General features: G+C 48.6%; 1 protein-coding gene across 1 annotated transcript in view; it reads left to right on the top strand.

Annotated features, from left to right (window-relative positions):
* Positions 1 to 7,824, top strand: part of LOC107194807 — a 172,731-nt gene extending 164,907 nt beyond the window's left edge. The window contains exons 5-7 of the mRNA XM_015584510.1: positions 4,249 to 4,360; positions 6,800 to 7,141; positions 7,232 to 7,824. Of these exons, the coding sequence (XP_015439996.1) occupies positions 4,249 to 4,360; positions 6,800 to 7,141; positions 7,232 to 7,824 (1,047 nt within the window). The remainder of the gene's footprint in view (positions 1 to 4,248; positions 4,361 to 6,799; positions 7,142 to 7,231) is intronic.
* Positions 7,825 to 19,348: the final 11,524 nt, after the last annotated feature.

Below are 19,348 nucleotides of genomic sequence, written 5' to 3'. Positions count from 1 at the left end.
TGTTGCCGCGATTACGAGACTTGATCGATGCCGTGACACGTCGTTAAGCAACGGGGCCATGGTACGAGCCGTAAACCGCAGGCACGACGATGCCACGGAAAACGAAAGTCCAGGAGGATCCTTTTTCATTGTACAAGAGAACCGTCGAGCTGGTCGACAAACACGTTTCTCGAACGCCTCGATGGTGTTCTGTTCATTGGACGGTAAACGATTTCCTTTAGTTCCACGGTCGCTGGATAAGCCAATAAACATCCAATCTTGAGGCGGACAGCCATCGATTCGCTGTCCCACCTGTTGTTGGCTCAATTACGGACCTCTAATCCATATCCTGGCACGTCGTTAGGCTACGGAACCGCGGTAGCTCCGCTCCAATGTCGATATAACGGGATGACTAACCGGGGCGTGGGGAGGGACCAGAGGGATCGGACTTAGGGCACCTAATGCAATAGGCGCCGTAACTAACAATTAGCAGGTTACGGTAACGTGCCTCGGCCACGGAATCGCCAACTAGCGTGCACGATGTAGACAGACATCACCGTGAAGTCGATCTTCATTTCAACGAGCACGCTTGTGAGCCATAGGAAATCCTAAAAATTACACTTGATCTTCATAAATCTTCCCCCACATTTTAAATCCCCTACACATCATGAAGAAAAAAAAACAGTCCGATAAATAAGTCATACAGTAGCACGATATTCGTCTCTCGAAGTACCACGATCGCCGCCCAGATTGCTCAAACGTACGTGTCAAAATTAATGGCCCGAGGGTATCGCTGAGTAATCCACGTCGGTTACGCTTATCGCGGCCAAGAGCCGTCACGGAATGGATGGTTCATTTGAGAATTAGCAGGTTCGCCCGATAACGACGTATTCTTCGTAGTTGTCCCGGTAATTGGAAGAGACGCGGTAAATTAGTCGATTAGGCGAATACGCGTTTATCGCGATACAATGTGACGTGGTCCAGCTGGCTAGGTGGATCGGAGAGCGCTGCGGACAGACACACGGGCGAACTTGGGGCAGGTTAGGCGCGTTAGGGACAACCCATTAACCTCCATGCTCTACGCTATTACGCCACGGACATATTGCTTCCTGCTGTTGGATACGATGGCTCAAGGCACTATCTCAATCTCGCTCTCGTTCCCGTTCTCTCACTCGCTTCGTCCCGTCTCCTAGGTTCTTTCTCCTTCTCGCGACTCGTGCTTTCCCGAGTTTGCTCTTTATCCGTGACTTTATCTGACCGTTCTGCCCGTCTAGCTATTCGCTCCACGTCCCGGTGAACTGAACGTAACAAACGGCGCTCGCGATTTCCTCTGTTACGCGTCGTGATCCCGATGAAAGTAAATTCACGGCCGTTACAGTACATCATCGATGAATGTTCGAAGGCTTCTCGGCAGTGAACATTAAATATTGCATACAAAAAAAAAATATCATTGACTTCCGAATTCCAAGCTCTATCACTCTGCTAAACCTCGTTATAAAGTCAGCATTAAATCTGTGGACTTTCTTATCAGTGCCGTGGAGCCTTCGAACACTCATCGATGATTTATTACATTCCCCGAAAGTATATACCATCCAGTCAGACACTTCGTGAAACATCGAAATCGTTTCCCACTTTCGAGATAATGACAGGCTATCCTAGTGGTCAGGAAATTGAAAGCTAGAAGGATCGATTATCCCTCTTCCTATCGTCGATTCGCTCGATTTCATCCGTGGCGAATCTCGAGTATGGATTGGGAAGACGTGGCGCCCTTGAGAGATTTTCTTTCCGGCGCACCGTCGACGCGTGAACTTCGCTCTCGGAGCCACCTCGAAATTCACGACGAACAGCCATTATTCAAGGAGGAAACGCTCGTTCGCGACGCGCTCTTATTAGAAAGAACCCTCGAGGTACGTCGCCGGGGCTGCACTACGCTAAGGGCGACAATTACCTTCGTCCGGGACACCCGACGTTCTAAACGAGACGCCAGTAATCGAGTGATCCTCCTTCGGTAGTGATAATATCACCCTCCCCTCCTCTTCCGTGTCTGTATTCAGAGCAAAGAGCTTCGGGCGTTTGCTCCGGCGTCCATCATCGGGCTGCATCTCGATTTTGGGTAGTTAAACGAAATCGCGATTTTGAAAGATAACGATTCTTCCCTAGTCTTGAGAGTTCCCGTAAGAGGCGAGTAGTATCTTGGGATACAAATGAATTATTACTACATTTTTCACGCACAACAGAAGTTTATCAGCTTTAGCTTGACGTACGGTAGCCTCGAGTCCAATTCCCATCGAGAAGCCCAATAATTCAGTTATATGTATATACACTTGTCAGAAGACTCGATCCAATAGGGAGGTTAGACAGGGAGGTTCGCCAGCAGCCGAAACGCGAAGGGCGAGACGCGTGATTAGACGTGATGCGAGAAGACAAGCGGAAAGGGCCAAAGTAGACCCGTCAATTCGAAGCAAAAGTAATCGAATGTTCATCCTCCTTTGTGGCTGATAGAGCAGCCCGCGGGGACTTCGGCCCCGTTCGAGAGAAAATTCGTCGGTGGGCTTTGGCTTCCCTTCCGATTCCCTGGATTAACGGAGCAGTAACTCGATTTTCGAGCGATTTCGAGGTCACGGGAGCGACGACTATATACGTCCGGGGATATTCGATCGAGATTTCGCGGTACCTGACAGCCGACTGCTCGGACGGCTCCTTCCGACTAATTTCGACGTAACGAAGGGTTAAAAAGTTCGCGTTAACAACCGGGTAACTTCCTACCTTGAACGTGTTCCGCCGTCGACATCCTGTGTGATACGCAGCAACGACGAGGAGCCATAGCAGAAAATCAACTCCATCAAATTTTATTAGGAAGCACTTGGAAAGTACTCGAACCTCTCCTCCCTATTGTTCCCTTCCGTCTATCGTTGTTGCAAAGCTGTACTCTTCAAACACTTAGGGCTTCGTTCCTACTACTCCCTCCCAACACGGGTCACCTTTCTCATGAAAATAATGTAAACGAAGCTCTCGAATCATTATACAAACGCGAGACAACGTGTAACTGGGTTCTAGGAGGGGAGGGGAGTCTCATTATTTCCGGCCGTTCACAGCTCTCAGGAACAAGGGAACGCGCAGACAAGGAGATCCGTGGTCCGCGGTCCGCCATTTGTTCCCGTTAACGCGATATGACGAGACCCATTAGGCGTACTCGTGCGCGAAGATAGAGGGAAAACCGGAAACCAGCTGTCGCGCGAAGAGACGCGGGAAACTGGGTTAATCGGAATTTCGAGGGATTTAAGGAAGAGTCGAGGGGGAGGGGGGCGTTAAATCGTGCCGTATCGTATCGATCAACCCCAGGAATCTTGCATTGTCCCCACTGCGCTCGCCCCGTTGAATTTTTTAACAAGTTCCCGGAACAGGATGTTGCGGGAATTAATTACGAAGGTGGAAGTTTCTTTTTTTAGATATTCGTCCGGAAACACGGTGATTTTTCCGGGACGTGCGAACATTTCCGCTCGGTTCTCACCGTGGAAGGGTGGCAGGATCACCGAACGTGTTCTCACCGAGTGGGAAATAAAATTAGCCTCGGATAAATCACGCGTCGGGATGGTTCCTTATTATTCTCGGCGGGTACGGGGATCTCCGTCGATTTAAGGATTAACTTTCGACTCTCCCTCGTTTTCCGCGTGGGTCTCGACGAGTCAGCGTTCCTCCGATCGGAGGTTCATCCCCCACCCCTTCTCGAGCTAGAAAGAGAATCGTTGGTTCTCGAGGGTCTTTAAGGGCGGAGGGAACGAGTTAATCGCAACGGAAACGTAACGGAAGCGTGTTGGGAGTTCGTCCACGGCGATTCGCAGCTCCCCTCGGATTACCGGCATCCTTCTAATTCGTATTTATTGCCTGAAACGATTCCGAGACAGAATTCCGGAAACTTTAGAGGAATACTCGGGAACTGCCTCCCGTCTATCGTAATATATTTCGAACCGAAGAATAAAGTTACGAAGAGAGAAAGGGTAGAAACGGTAGAACGGCTGGTTCCGCTTTAAGCGAAACGTTTACACGAACGCTTCTCGTGCTTAATCCAAGATTTTATAGCGCAAAGGGGCTTTCCTTTATTCCTTGTTACGTCCATGCTTAGCGACGGTATGCAACGACTCCTTTCGCGGTCGAGAGCACGGTCCTCGACTATCGCCCCTTTTCGTGAATCTCGCGCGGATACGGCTTGAACCGATCGACCCAAGATTCCTTGGAAAATAGGCTAACGATTTCTCATTGTCACGACAGATGCTGGACGTCAAGGATACCAACAGAGGTGTGTTCGTGTGCAGTAGTCCCGGTCCTGATCCGTACACCTCGCAGGACCTCTACAATCCTGTCTACGAGGAGCTCAGCAACGGTGAGTAATAATCCAATCGATTAAACTCGACGAACCACGCGAACGATCGAATATTCACGTTCCATCGATTATTTCCATGAAAGTTTCCACGGAGCATCGAGCATGTTTAACGTTTCGTATCGCGCTGAAAATCGCGACGCTCTCCTTCTAGATGAAACTCGCCTCTGATGACATTGAGGGCTATCGAGCGGTACCCTCAGGCTCGATCCAGCTGAGAGAGAACAGTAGGTAGGATCCGAGAAAACAGCTTCTGCGGACTGCTGCCAGTCAGCTGGCTTAACTCGCGATTAACGTGTGGTTAAACTGAGCCTGGGATAGACTTTGCTGTTAACTACGGCTAACACTGGCTTGCGAGTTTGTTGTTCTTCGATCCTACCCTCAACCCTCCCCGCTCGACTACTTTGAAATGTTGTGCACTACACTCGGGTTGTTTCTGATAGTGTTATCTAACTCTTGGACCTTCTTCCTCGAACGACCGGAGGATTTTGCATGGAAACGACACCGAGCCATCAAACTTCCACGATCGTGCTGTACCTCGAGTCCACGGTTCAACGACCGTGACCAGATACGTGTTGCCCCCATATTCACGTGAACTCCTCTCGAATCCACTGGCCCCATTTCGTCCATGATTTTTCAAAAGAACGACGTCCAACAGGGGTATCGTTATCGCGCCACAATTCTTCTTTTTCCTCAGGCTTATCTCCCTATTAATTCGACGAACTGTCGGCAATGAAGTTCGCCGCGGCGCGGCAGTGTCTAATCTCTCTCAGAACGGAATCGGAAGCTGTTCATCTTCTTCGCTCGTGTATCTTGTTCCTTTCCCCATGGTCGAGGTATCTTGATAGCTTCCCTTTACCCCTCTCCCTCTTACTGCCAGGCGTATACCGCTACTCCTCCTCCCGTTGTGGCCCTTTGGTGGAAGGAGATAAGCGTGACACGACCTCTGACTTATACTTCCCATTAGCCGGATGGCTAATTAGCATGGTGATGAGACTTTCGACGTTTGACGAGGACGCCCGTTAATCGAATATACATGCCGCGCGACGCCCATTGTACACGTACCGCCGCGGTATAGTCGGTAAAAGGAGGGGATCGTCGGTATACTCCTCTGCTGAGAGACGATAATTTGTCTTGGTTAACGTCACCACGCAAGGGGTGGTCCTGTTCCCCGGTGAATCCCCTTTTCGAGGAAAGAAGTTTTTACTCGAAACACACACACATACGTGTCCACAGCGCGTTCCACATTCGTCATCGACGCGTTTGGGAAACGAAGCTCGCGAGCGCGTAAAACTCGCACTGCCGAAAAACACGATACGGCTGTCGAGTGTCGTGGGAAGAGAGCGTACATTCCGCGGTTTTTCAATTATCTCGCGTGGTAATGAATTTCCGCTGGATTCGCATAGAATTGAACGCACACGGGAAAATCCTGGCGTCCCGTAAGCGATGATAAGCAGGAAAGGGTGCAGAATGACGGCGATTAAAAGTGCAACTATGGTAAACAGACAGGCTTAGTTCCTTTTGTTTCGTGAGTTGGAAAATCCCGCGAAGATAGAAAAACACCTCCGGAGATTCGAGGGACTGTCAAAGAGCGAACATAACGTCGATTAGAGCCAGTCGATAAACTTCCGTTCGAGGCTGTTTCGCAGTTCAAACGCCTCTTCCTTCGTTTTATCGTCGTCCGACCTTGGTTCTTGCTTTAACGATTCTCTCCGGTGCCGGCGACGATACGTCTTTATTTTTCGCGTTCGAACGACAGAGGAATTGCACGAGCGTTTTGTTTCTCGTATGTCCGCGATCGAACGTCGGAGAACAGTAGAATAATTGGTTCAGCTGAAGAATAGTTGTTTCGATGGGTTTCGAAGGTTCAATTTGAAGTATGAAAATATTCAGTTTTTTTAACGATCCCGTAAACGAACGATGGCGACGAATTGAAGCACACGGCAATACAGCCGGTTAACGATTACCTGGATTTCGATGGATGGCTCGCTAGAGAAACGCGAGTCAATTACCAGAATCGAAAGCAAAAACTGCGACCGCACCAGAGCAGGGGTGAGGGAAGTGACGTTAATGAAACCGAAAATGAAAAAGGGACAAGAATCGCGATTTTGATAAAGAACACGTGAACACAAATTTCCTGCCTGCATTTCGACGACTAATGACAATAACATGCTTTGTTTTCCGTGGACAGTTACCAACCTATATCTATGTTCCACTCATTTGTCTGTCAAACGATCGAACAAACAAAATCATAATAACAATTTCTCGCCAAAAATCGTAAGCCCTGTCATCGATTCGATTTCGTCTACATGAATATCGTAACCTTGACACCGGGAAGAGATTACCACTCAATTAATCGACGATGCCACCAATTAATTATCGCGTCGACCCGGCTCGTGGAACTTGCAACACAGTTGCTTATAAATTATTCATCGGTTCCAGGGGACCATCAGGAAACGGACGAGGAGAGCGAGCTGAACGCTCGTAACCGGCTGCACAATCATCATCGGCACCATCATCGGCAGTCGACGTCGAAGCCAGCGAGCGAGGACGAGTTCGCCGAGGACGAGCTCTCGATCGGCGAGCCGTCCGAGGCGAGGATGCTCACCTCGAGTGGTCCTGCTTGGGGCACGTGTCCAGCCGGTGGCAGGCCACCGCGAGAGAGACGAGGCAGAAGCCCCAGGAGCCTGGACAGACGTAGAAGAGACAAGAACCACGATATGGGAGAGTTCCACGAAGGGATGTTGCTGGACGCTTTGCTTCAGCTCTATCCTAGCGTAGCTGGTGCGTAACACATTCATCAAGATCCTCTTTTCCAACATCATCCAAAGGTCCCAAAGGAACATTTACTAATCCAAGCACTTGATATTTCAGGCGTAGCTGGCACCAGAACGAATAGCACTCAACGACAGCAGTCCGTCCCGTCGGTGGCCCACAGGTTACCCTACTTCGTGCCCCCGATGCCAGCCACCCAAGCCCTCAGGGTCGAGGAGAACCCCTACGAGAGCGTGCCTGTCCTCGGCCCGTTGCACCACTACTCGAGCCAAAGCAGAAGCAACAAGGACAGGTCCCGTAAATTAAACGACAAATACAAATCGTACAACTCGCAATACGGGCCCGAGTATTACGGACTCCAAAACCAGGACACCGCCCCGGTTTACACGCAGGTAGGCGGTGAATACTCGGACACCTATTCCCAACCCACCGATCGTCTCTACAACGAGGACAAGTACACGCAACCGGTGTACTACGGGCCCCGGGACGGGGACCAGATATCCACCACCGGCAGGCTGTACCAAGGTCAACCGGACAGCAGTTTTGGCAGCGATAGCGGGTACAGCCATCACACTTCCGGGACCACCGGTACCACCGGTACACGAAGCAGCAACTCGCGGACTAATCATCGGAAGGACAAGCATCGGAACTCCCATCATTCCCATCATTCCATGGACTACATCGTGTCCTAATGCTCGATCGTGGACGAACACGGTGTACACGGTGTTCCTGATGGATCGGAAGATCGAGAGATGATGCTGCGCGTGGACGGTAATTCGATCGTCCGATCGAGAGAAGCTTGTAATACTTTTCTAAAAAGTAGTGATCCCACGTTTCCTTTCGCGTATTTATTTTGAGAGATGCGTTTCCGTTTTTCTTTCTTTCTTTCTTTCTTTTTTTTTATTGTTTTTCGTTTTCTTCGCTTTTACGCCGGACGAGAGAATTTTATTTTCGTACGCGAGAGGTGCTTTGCGTCTTTTTAATTGTTGCGCGTGATATAGGTATATATATATATATATTATATATACATATAGTATTTTAGTACACATCGGCGACGTACTCGGCGATTTGTAGTTACGTCGCGAATATACGAAGAACCCACTTGTACTCCGACGGACGTTTCGGAGAGGGCGAGTACCTACAGTACAGAGCAATAGAAAAGACTGTAAACGTGATGGTCAGGCTATACAACCGGGGGGATAGGGGGAAAGGACACTCAAAGGAAAAGGAAATACAGTGATCTCTTAGTGATTTAGCGAGAGTATTTAACAAATTATTTGTAATCCAATGAGACTCAGGCTGGTACCAAAGGACGCTAAACAAGTACTTCGACTTTTTTAGCCTTCTAGTTTGTAATTTATACGAGTAGATACACGCTACACGCGGTGAAAGATTTCAAGAACCGAGTCTCGTGCGAGACGTGCGACTACCTTTCGAGATGCTGCCACGCGTTCACCACAAAAAATTTTCGTGGTGACGAACGAACAGAGGATGACGAATAGTCCGGGGAGAGGGGTTAACCGATCCACTGCCAAAATAATCCTAAAATAATAATCCGCAAAAGACTGCCTCACGACTGAGAGAGTTAATCTGCCAACCAGTTTCGTATATATGATCTTCGACTAGAGTCACGCGATAAAAACAATTCGTCCCGCGCGCACGTTCCCCCATTAGTCATCGATCGGATTGTAAACTAGCACCTGAATACGTTCTTATGCACCTAGCGACTCACCGTAAAATCGTAGCGAAACACACACACATAGAAACACATATTCAAAGACATGAACACTCACGCGCGCGAGTACACAGGGTAGTTTCACCCGAGTATATGTAATAAGCACCACGCGTATCAAGCAGCAATTTTTCCTTCGTCAATTACAAACGGTAAGTATCGTTGGCACGGATAGCATAACAAGCAAGGCAACAAGCTCTCGAACGCGAGCGCTCAAAGGCGGTGCTCCTATTTTTTGCAATACGAGGTCGGGGGTGGGGGCGCGTTTGAATAAGAAAAACCATCAAGGTGAAAGAAGGAGAGGGTTGGTGGAGGTGGGGTTACGCGAAAGTCTTGCCGCTTTTGCAAACAGAATGCATAGTGTTCCTTCTGCGAGCCTTTTTCCCGCGCTCCAGTCCTACATTCTGAAAGCTTCTTCCCGGCGGATGGTTACCTGGAAGCTGCGGAACAACGATTCGCCCGCGTATCACGAAGGAATCAAGCAACGCGTGCCCCGTCGTTTCTCTTTGAATACACGAAACGATTTCTTCGACGAGATCGCCTTTCCGAGATCCGCGTTCGCAGATGGACGAAGACGCGTGCTGGATGACGCGAACAATACTTCCGGTAGGACTTGCGTCATTGCACTTTCGACGATTTCGCGAAGAATCACCGTGCCTCACGACCGACGCGTGTTATAGGTCGCGATAAGATCATTTCTTTCCAATCATTTGGTAGTCGCACGGTTTTCCACTCGCGAGACGTCTCGATTCATGCTGCCCAGATAGACCAAGGAGTGGAGGATAATCAAGAAAACAGTGTGTTCTTACTATAGTTGGAATAGAATCAGTTGGTCGATCAAGGTTGCCCCCCCCCCCACACGTCGTGAATCAAGCCGCTCGTTGTGTACACTCGTAGTTTTACGCAAAGGCAGCTTACCTCTCTGATCAATGGAGACGAAGCGGCTGATCGAGGAACGTAGGGGGGCGGACAGGTGTAGCCTTGAACAGTCAATTCATTTTGCTGCAACTACGGGGCTGTACAGGCACGCGCTGATACATATACATACAATATACAGAAGCAAACCATTACTTATACATATAACTGTAAGTGTAAGAAAATGGAGAACTATTCGCGAGCGACCCCGTGTAAATACGAAGCAGGAAGCGAAGGGAGAGGTCCAGAGTGTATGTGAGAGAAAGAGAGAGTGAATGGGAGAGAAAGGGAGACAATGAGAGAATTCGGATTCTTCCGGTGTAGTATAGCTGTATCATATCGTTATCAAACTTTCTCGTGTGTGAATGGACGTTGTGACGTGTGGGACGTGTGAGGGAACAGAAATTGAATTTAATATATAATAAAGACAAAGTATATAATTTTTAAATTATTTATAATGGGCTACGCGATCTGCAGCGACTACCCGTGTACAAGGGAGCGCGAGAGAAAGAGGGAAGAACGTTTGAGAAACTGGCCAGAGAGAAAGAGAGAGAATGATGATTGCATTATTTAAACGGGCTGTCTGGATTGTTCTGGATTTCGCCCCCCCCCCCTACCCCATGGCACCTGCTCCCTTCAGCTTCTTGGTACTGTACACTCTTTAGATGCATGTAGAGCGAATACCTCACGACAAAGAAGAAAAAAAAAAAGATCACTCTGTTGTAAATATAATTTTATATGTACGACCCGGGGAATGAGGTGTGTGTAGTAGCGGAACACACTACCAGACACGTGCTCGCTGAACCTTGCCCTCTCGATCACCACCCCCTCTACATTAAACGATACTTCCCTCTTGTAACCGTGTACTCGACAAAATTTGGGATCGTCTTTCAAATCTTAATCTCGGTGAAAATAATTCGTGGGAAAAATCAAACTACCCCCCGAACGATTCAAAATTTCAATCGATAGTTTCGAACAAAGTTCAACGAGTCGCAAAACTACGTATCAGATAATTCCTAGTTCCGGGGCATCCGGAACGTCCATGTTTTCCGCGAAATGCGACGCGTTATCGATTCACAGGAGGGGGTAAGGGTGCTCGAGAGGGAGCGAATTCGCGGGCGAAAACTAAAGGTGAACCGTAGGTGGTGTTACACGTACTTATATCGCGGGGAACGAAAGCGCACGACCAGTCACGTTATGATCAAAGACGCGTACAATCAAAGAGTGCGAGAGCAGAAACGAGAGAGAGAGACAGAGTGTGAGAGAATGAGAGCACGCGGAAACGCTCGCTCGTAACACGGAGTAATCATGGAAAAACGCACGACGGAATTCGAAGAAGGACAAAACGCTTTTTGTACGATTTTACGTCCATGTTAGTCAAACACCGTTTTTCATGATCGTTTTTTATATATATATATATATTATATGCGGCATATATGAATATGTATACACGAGATTATACATACGCGTGTACAGTAGGTACGAGTGGAACCTAATTTATTATTATTGTTCTTATTTAACGAGAAATGGGGACGTCGTTGTATCCTACCGGCGGTCTAAAATTTATATTCGCCTACCACCGTACTCTTTGTCGCGATCGAAGAATTGTTATATATCGACGCTAATGCGATACGCGTGTAACGTATTAAGTATTATTATTATTATTATTATTATTATTGTGTCGCGACCGAGGAAGGAACGGAAGAATTTCGATATCCTTTCGTCGTTTTTTCGTTCGTTTCTGTCAACTTTTTTATTTCCGTTAGCTCCGAGAACGTGTGGAAACGAAGGTAATGGAACACGTTAACGTTAAGAAGGAGAGAGAGAGAGACGGAACGAACGAACGGGGAATGGGAGGATTTCTTTCTCCACCCCCGCTTTGGAACGCGTATACGAGTCGCGAAAATTCTTATTTATTGTTGGGTTCGATCGGGAGAACAGGGGTGTCGCGTTCCTCCCCTTCAGTCTCTGCTAATTTTAGCTGCGATTTAGCGATATAGGCAGAAAATAAAAACCAGAGGACAGAAAATAAACATAGGCACTAGAGTACCTCGGAAGAATAACAAGTAGCACTCTTGAAAGTTAGCTTGCACGGGCGTTCTCCTTTTCCATCGTGCCGCGTTGCAATCTAATCGTGGATAATCGGGGTGGGACGGGGGGTGAGAAGGGGGCTGGGTGAATCGAAGGGTGAATAGAAAAAAGAAGGGTGAAGATCGATCGTCTAAGAGAGGAGAAAGGGGGGGGGGAGAGAGAAGATAAAAGTCGGTGAATCGTTAACGTGATCGTAAAAAAGGAGCACGTGAAATCGGCCCGATCGATGGGGAGAACACCAGCTCGCAGAACAGGGTAACTAGCTCTAACATCTATCTCTTACATCACTTAAGAAACGGAAAAAAAAAACTACCAAGTCTATCACACTCGTTCACCTTATGGTATCACAGGTTCACTCTAATCACGAATGTCGGCCAAGGCTAACTCGAGACACTATCACACCTTCGTACTAATAAACGATTTACTATTCAATTTCACAGAAATGTCTACCGTCATTTCGTCACCCTTATCACCCTATTTCCCTCACAGCTCTCTCGAACGCTTCGTGAATCAGGAAACGAGCCTGTTGTTCAGCTGTCGGACGTATCCTGTCGCGATTTCGATATTTAAATCGTAATCGAACAGTTTCATCGGGGCAATAATTTAAAAATAAGAAACATCCGCGGGATCGATGTTTAAATATTCATTAATCGGTAGAAACAAAACGAGCGTGAGTAATCTGTGACAACAGGGAGGGAGGGGAATAACTGGATCGCGGGTTGCAATTTCGCGCGCATGTTTTCCATTAGCCATGCATCGGTTGGCACGAATGCAAATTTCATTGCGAAATCGTTTGTCACAGGAATAAACTTTTCATCGTTACGAATGCGTTTACGAAATTTCAGCGCGAGCAGGTGGCCACGTCGCCCGGCGAAAGTCCGATCGAAATTGCATCGTTACGGGACGCGAGATCGTGTTTCGAACGGTAGGTATGTATATCGAAAATCATTGTCGTCCAGCGATGTACAGGATCTCTGAATTTCCACGAGAAAAAGAGAAAAACGAAACATTGAAAATCGAATTATCCTGTGATTGCGCCGAACAGGAGCGTCGATCATAATACTCGTGATACCGATTCGTTCGATTCAACGGAATCGCATGAATTCGCCATCGACAAGAGCCACGGCGAAAGATCGTGGATAGTGCAGAACAAAATTAATTAGTCGCAGATACGACCTAACTTGATAAACGAATCAACCACTTCGCCCGTTGATTCCGCTAATTTCTTTTTTAAGGTAGCTTAGTCCCCGTAGATGAAAGCGAGAATTTTCTCCTAGCTCCGTGAAAGAACCGTGGCTCTGTCCTCTCGGTGAATTTTCATTACGATTCATGGTAGGCGACTTCGAAGCAACGGAAGATTATTAATTAAGGTAAGAGGAGAAAGAAATTAATTATCGTTCCTTAAGACAACACGGACGTCGGGAACGGTTCGCGCCCCCGGAATGAAAGGTCCGAAGCCCGGTAAAAGGTGCGTGAAACGGGCAGCTGGATGCAAACAAAAACCGCATGACTGAGCAGCAACCGACGGCGCGATGATCAATATTAATGAAAATCAGACGCAACGGGCGAACGCCAGCTACTCGCGCATAAAATTCCAGGGCCTCGGTTGCCTTCTTTCAGCCCCCGGGATTAACCGTAACACACCCCCCCTGCCCGCCACGCAATATTTCGGTTTAAATTAAATTTCGCGAACGACACCGTGGGCCGTTTTATTCGGTAGCTAAGTTTCCGTTTAATTAAATAGTTTGTAGTACCTTGTGAAACGTTTCTATTTAAATTAAACGCACGGCCAATTTTCGTAGCCTGATGTATAAACAGCGAGTGGCGCGAGCGCGGCAGCTTCCGTTTCCCGAGGTTTTCCTGAATTTTCTTCCCTTAATCAAATCAACCCCCGGCGAGAGGACAGATTTCTACCCCTGTAAATAGATTATATAGCCGGGGCAGTTTGTGCGCCTTTAACGAGCGAGGAATTACGTGGAATTAAAGGCGCTGTATTACATTCACCGTGCTAAGGGGAAATATAATTTCATTCGAGGAAAGAAAGGAACACCGAAACTTATGACGACTAGAAGAGATTCTTCGGCGTAAGAAATTACAAGAACCGGAGAGAAATGGTGAACAGAGTATCGAGCAGAAAGCGGACGAGGAATAGAGATAGAGAAGAAATATACACCGCCACCGGCTTGACGGTAGATGGAGGTGAAATTAAGAGGTCGCGAGATCCTTCCCTGAAGAAGAAAGATAAAGATTAAAGGGAAGAAATCTCAGGATTCAGCCGTATCTGCCACGGGCTTTCAGGAGCGAATAGCTCGATCTCCTCGGCCACGGATTGGAGTGCCGCGTTGGGACAAGTTTTTTTTCGTATGCAAAGCTTCTACATTTTTGAAAACCACCAGGGTGGCCTAGTTCTTTTCGTATTTTTTTTTTTGTCGTCGGTTCACCTTCACCCGCTCGGAAGATTAGAGCCCCGACGGCCGAGAGAGAGAGGGTTGGCCTGCAATTAACGCGCTCCTACCCTAGATGTGTGTGTACTAGCGAATGAATGCGCGCATCTCCACATGTGGCCGTTGGCTAAAAGCGAGGCCAAGACGAATGCGAGAGAACCCGGGTAGGAAGAAAGAAGAAAAAAAAAAAAGAAAAAGCCAGCGGCGCCGCTAATTGCGCAATGGACGAGTGGACCCGACCCCTTCAGAGAGGAGGCCTTCTCGCGTTCTAAGGAGAGCGTACGCAGAAAAGGAAGGTGACGGCCGCGCGGCTAGACGCCTTACGGTCCACCTTGCGGCCCGGTGTGCTCGTTCCGGCTGTTTCAAGTGCCGTGCATAATGTAACCGCGCCGGTGTAATGAAGCTTTCGGTACGTTTTCCCGCGATAATCACTACTCCAGGGAGCTCTCGTCCGTAGACGAGATGGAACGGGGAACCACGGGCTGGTTCTCTTTGTTCAGGGTGAAATGGATCCACCGACGACGACAGGGTGAATCGCCGAGGAATCCCAAAACGGCGAGAATCTCTGGCTGATGGGAGCAGACGATAAAGTTCGCTTTCACCGAGCCGTATGATCGTCTTTTATCAAAATGTAGGACAGCTGACGCAGAAGATACGTAAATGAAACGGTGTCTATGTCTCTGTGGAAATAATTTTAACCTTGAAAAGCCAATCGATTCCATCGTCCCGTTCTGCAACGACGTTCGTTGCATTTCCCATCGTTTATGCAAGTCGATACCGAGCGGGAAGAGTCGACGAAAAGGGATTTCGATGAAACGCAGCGCGAACGTGGTTTAATCCGGCGGATTTCGGGACGTTTTAAATTTCAATTATAGAGGGACAGCGAACGGGGGTGCGCACGTCCCTCGTACGTGTAAATATGCCAACCGATTGTCCCGAGTCGGTCAATAAAATGCCGCGTATTCTGAATATACATCCCAGCAACCGAGCCACGGTGAGCGCCAGGTGGGAAAATGTGCCGACCCCACTGCCGCCCCTCTGCTAATAATTAAATGCCGGACCGGAATGGTTCGAACGTTGTTTTAATCCTGTCATTACCCACAATGACGACAGTACCACCGGTGCCGAGGTCATTCATCGAGGCGAGTCAATTACGGAAAAGCATTAACGAGTTTCGAAGGGTGTAAAACGGAGAATAATGATATTTTGATCGGTGACTATCCTCTCGTCGCGGTTTCGATCGAGTTCCACCTATGCGAACCAGCCCGCCTTTGTCAAAGTGACGAAGTAACAGAGAACCGTGTGCAAACGGCCGAACGCGTAGCAGTTGATTTATGCACGGCGACAAGTGTTCCGAACGCAATTCCCGGCGACCGAATGACTCGAACGATTCGACGAGAATTTCACCCCAACCACCCGAGAACAAAATAAAGCCCTACGCTTTCGAACAGAATCGATGTGGTAAATTTGGTAAATAAATCCCTCGATCGAGTTCGATTAACACGGAAATTGAAAGAACACATTGGTATCAGGGTTTCGACAACATTCTGGTATAGATTCTCTGCTGGTTCAGTACGTCTTCCACACGAGCTACGTTTTTATTGGCATCTCGTGGTGGTAATTAATAACTGCGCGATGCCTACCGGTGGTCCGATGCGTACACCGTACATTGGTCGTGATTTATGGGGGCGTAATGAAGCCTGTTCCCCGCAGAAGTACCGGGAAACCGGTAGGATGTATGCGGTTGAAGGTCTAGGACGCAGGAGAAACACTGAAAGTTCCCCCCTTTCCTTTCGGTGCAATAACGCGTGTCTAACTAAGGAGGGAGATCAGGAGTCTGCTAAAGATGTCTAACACTGTAGGGTGCGTGCCGCCGGTCTAAAACTACCCCCGTCTATTTCACCCAACAAGAAGAGGGTGTCACCCTGGTAAGAAACTTCGTGCTACCAAGTCGATCCCTCCTTCCATAGTGTCTGCATAAATTACGACGAATGGAGCACCGACGTTGAACTTAAAATCGCGAATAATCAAACACCACCAGGACGATGTCTCTCTAGGCGATCAAAATTTGCATTCTTATCGGTCCCCGTGAAACAGACAAGACGTCGAACTTACGTAACCACGGACAGTAGGATGTCGGTGACGAGACCGCGCGACCACGAAGGCTTTAGAGAAAAATTCCCCTTGCAACAGGGGGAGCAGTCGGATGAAATTGGTCTGACGAAAATTTATGCAGGGTCGACTGCTCGGACACCACGTCCACCAGGACAAGACCGCATCGTGGCTTGTTTTATATTCTGTGGCTGAAAAACGCGCACAGTCCACCTCGTTCTGTTCACCTCCGGACGACTCTTTTTAATAATTCACTGGACCGACGTACACAATCGACGGTACCCTTCCGATCGAATGATAGCAAGATGATACGGGTACTGGTCCCGAACGGTGTTAAAACTTTCAACTTGGTGTGCGCGCCGTTTGTGAATTTCTCTTCCAGCGGGAATCGAGCGAACGTGTAAAAGAAACAACGGGGAGGATTTCGAAGCAGCTCTCCCGAGCGAGCCACGTCGAACATTAACGACAGGATCCCGCGCAAAACGTTCCGTGGAAGTTGAAATTACGAGCCTCCGACTCAGCCGCGTCGTTAAGTAACGCGGTTCTTCCTTCGAGGGGCCGGGCCGCAAGAAAATTTACATCCTCGAAAAACCGAGGCGAACGCGCGATGGGCGTTCTCAACGTCCGCTAGAGGGGGGAGGGGACTCAATAAAAAAGCCATTTCTCGCGGCGTGCTCCCCGGACGAGTTCCACCGGTTCCGTACACAGAGAGAGAGAAAGAGATACTTTTTACAGAGTTGTCCCGCAATTTCCTCCAGACAAACTTGCCCGTAATGGACTGTATACATCATACTTACCGCGCATGAAATAACAATTAAGCGCATTAATTAACAATAAACGAGGATTTCGGGTAGGGCGGAGGGCGTACGGTTTCGAGAACGGCCGTTCCGCCGTTGCGTTGCTCGAGGCGTAAAACGCGAAACAACATCCCTCCCTGGCTCCCGTTTGGCCGTCGAAAAAACCGAACCACAGAAACAAACGGTTGCTCGAGCACCTTGCAATCCGACCTGGGTCACTTTTAATACCGTGTCAGACAGGCTGCGGCGAGCCTCCGCAACGAGACAATGACTTTTATCGCGGCACGACGCGAAATTCGTGCGACCACCCCAAGCTCCCCGGTTCTCCTCTAATTGCGCGTACTTTTATTTCTACGTTTTTATCCCACGGCGGCTTTTCCGTGTCGCTCCTTCCCGCGCAATCCCTTCCGGGGGGGGGGGGGTGGAACGAAGAGAAGAAACGACCCGATGCAGGGTGCCCAGGCATCCCGGACTAATTTTGCGGTGCGCCGTTTTAACGGCCCTCTCGAACGACGACTCGAAATGGCATTTAGGTAAAACGGAGAATTGCTCGCGTTCTTCGCGCCCCGACGATTATTCCTTTTTATTTTCCCTCCGGAGAAGAGGCCGGAAACCTTCGAAGGGTTCGACAAGGGTGTTCGCGAATAATTGCTGGACGCTGGCCGGGCGAATTCTTTCCGGGACCCGGCGCTAAAGGTCGAAAGAAAATTACCAAATTACCCCTCGAGTCGCCGGGGCAAGGAGCACACGGAATTACCCAGCCGGAGAAGGGAGAGCCGATCGACGCTCGGCGACGAGATAAATAACAGGCTCGACGGTGGTTCGATGGAAATAAAAGGGCGAACGCGCGACTGCTATTCCAACTTCTCGATATCAATCTTCGAGGGGCAGGGGGGGTTGTAATATCGCGGTGTCGGTATCAACCACGAACCCCCGTCGGCGTCGGTCAGGCTGTCGTTACTGACGAAAACGAAAGAAAAAGACGATAGGGAAGAGGCAAAGGTGTAGAGGGGGGGTTGAGTCGCGACCGCGAGTCCTCACCCCCTCTACATTTGTCTCGAGCCCCGTGACGCCCTCGTTATCGACGTCCCTATACGCGGAACTCATTTGCTTAATTGCCGTGATTACCAGCTATGCCGACGTCGCATAAACCCGCCAGGAATTGAAGGTGGTTGCACGACGACGGCCACCTTTTCAAACGAGACGACACGTAACTCGCGGTGGCGGGAGGGGGCGGCGAATAGTCGCGACGTGCAGAAGCGAATGCGCGACTACCCCCGCGGAAAGTAACATTCGGGAATGCACGTTGCACAATGGAACGAGGCCGACTACCTGGAGCCGCACGCACACCTTCTACGACCGTCAGGGGGGAGGGTGGATTCAGGTTGAAAAATAATCGGTCTATCGTACAGTGGGCAAAAAAAACGAAACATGCATCACGGCATAGCATTGCTCTCGCAATGAGTCATTCGCCGTACCGATTGATGCATCGGGCACGAGGTTCTTTTTATTTTTTTTTTTTTTTTTTTTTTTGTAAATTCTCTGCCGTGGAACAAATGAATTCCGTGTGTATAGCGTTAAAATGGAAATGACGCTGCTGTACGGGATAATTCAGTGGAAACGGAAGGAACTGGTTTAAATGTTTAGCTGCGTAGAGTGGCTCTCGCGCAATTGTATAACAATTAAAATTCCGGTAACATCCGCTTTTCGGGTCATGAATAATTATTATCGTAAGTAAATAATTGAATAGCTTTTACCGTGATACGGTATTAACGTTTAAATTGCTCAGCGAACTCGCGACCTGTAATATTGTATCGATTTTTCAATCACGAATCGCGATTTCTTCACAACATAATTGCTCTTTTAACAGCGGTTAGATCGTTATTGAACGTAACACTTTCAGCGATGTGATATTAATCGGGCGGTAAAATAGCGTTAAACTCGTTCCATTCGAACATTCGATACGTTTGCATAATTGCATACGGTCGAACACTGCGTCGGGAAGTACAACGACAAACGGTTTTTAGAACAAGAACAAACCAGCATCGAATTCATGGCGATATAACATATAACCGACTAACGAACGCGACGGAGGTTAACGAAATACGGTGGCACGGTGTCATTG

Source organism: Dufourea novaeangliae, unplaced genomic scaffold (genome assembly GCF_001272555.1).
Source record: "Dufourea novaeangliae isolate 0120121106 unplaced genomic scaffold, ASM127255v1 scaffold8, whole genome shotgun sequence".
Classification (NCBI taxonomy): Eukaryota; Metazoa; Arthropoda; class Insecta; order Hymenoptera; family Halictidae; genus Dufourea; species Dufourea novaeangliae.
The sequence above is the reverse complement of the archived record's forward strand: the minus strand, read 5'-3'. Positions and strand labels throughout refer to the sequence as shown.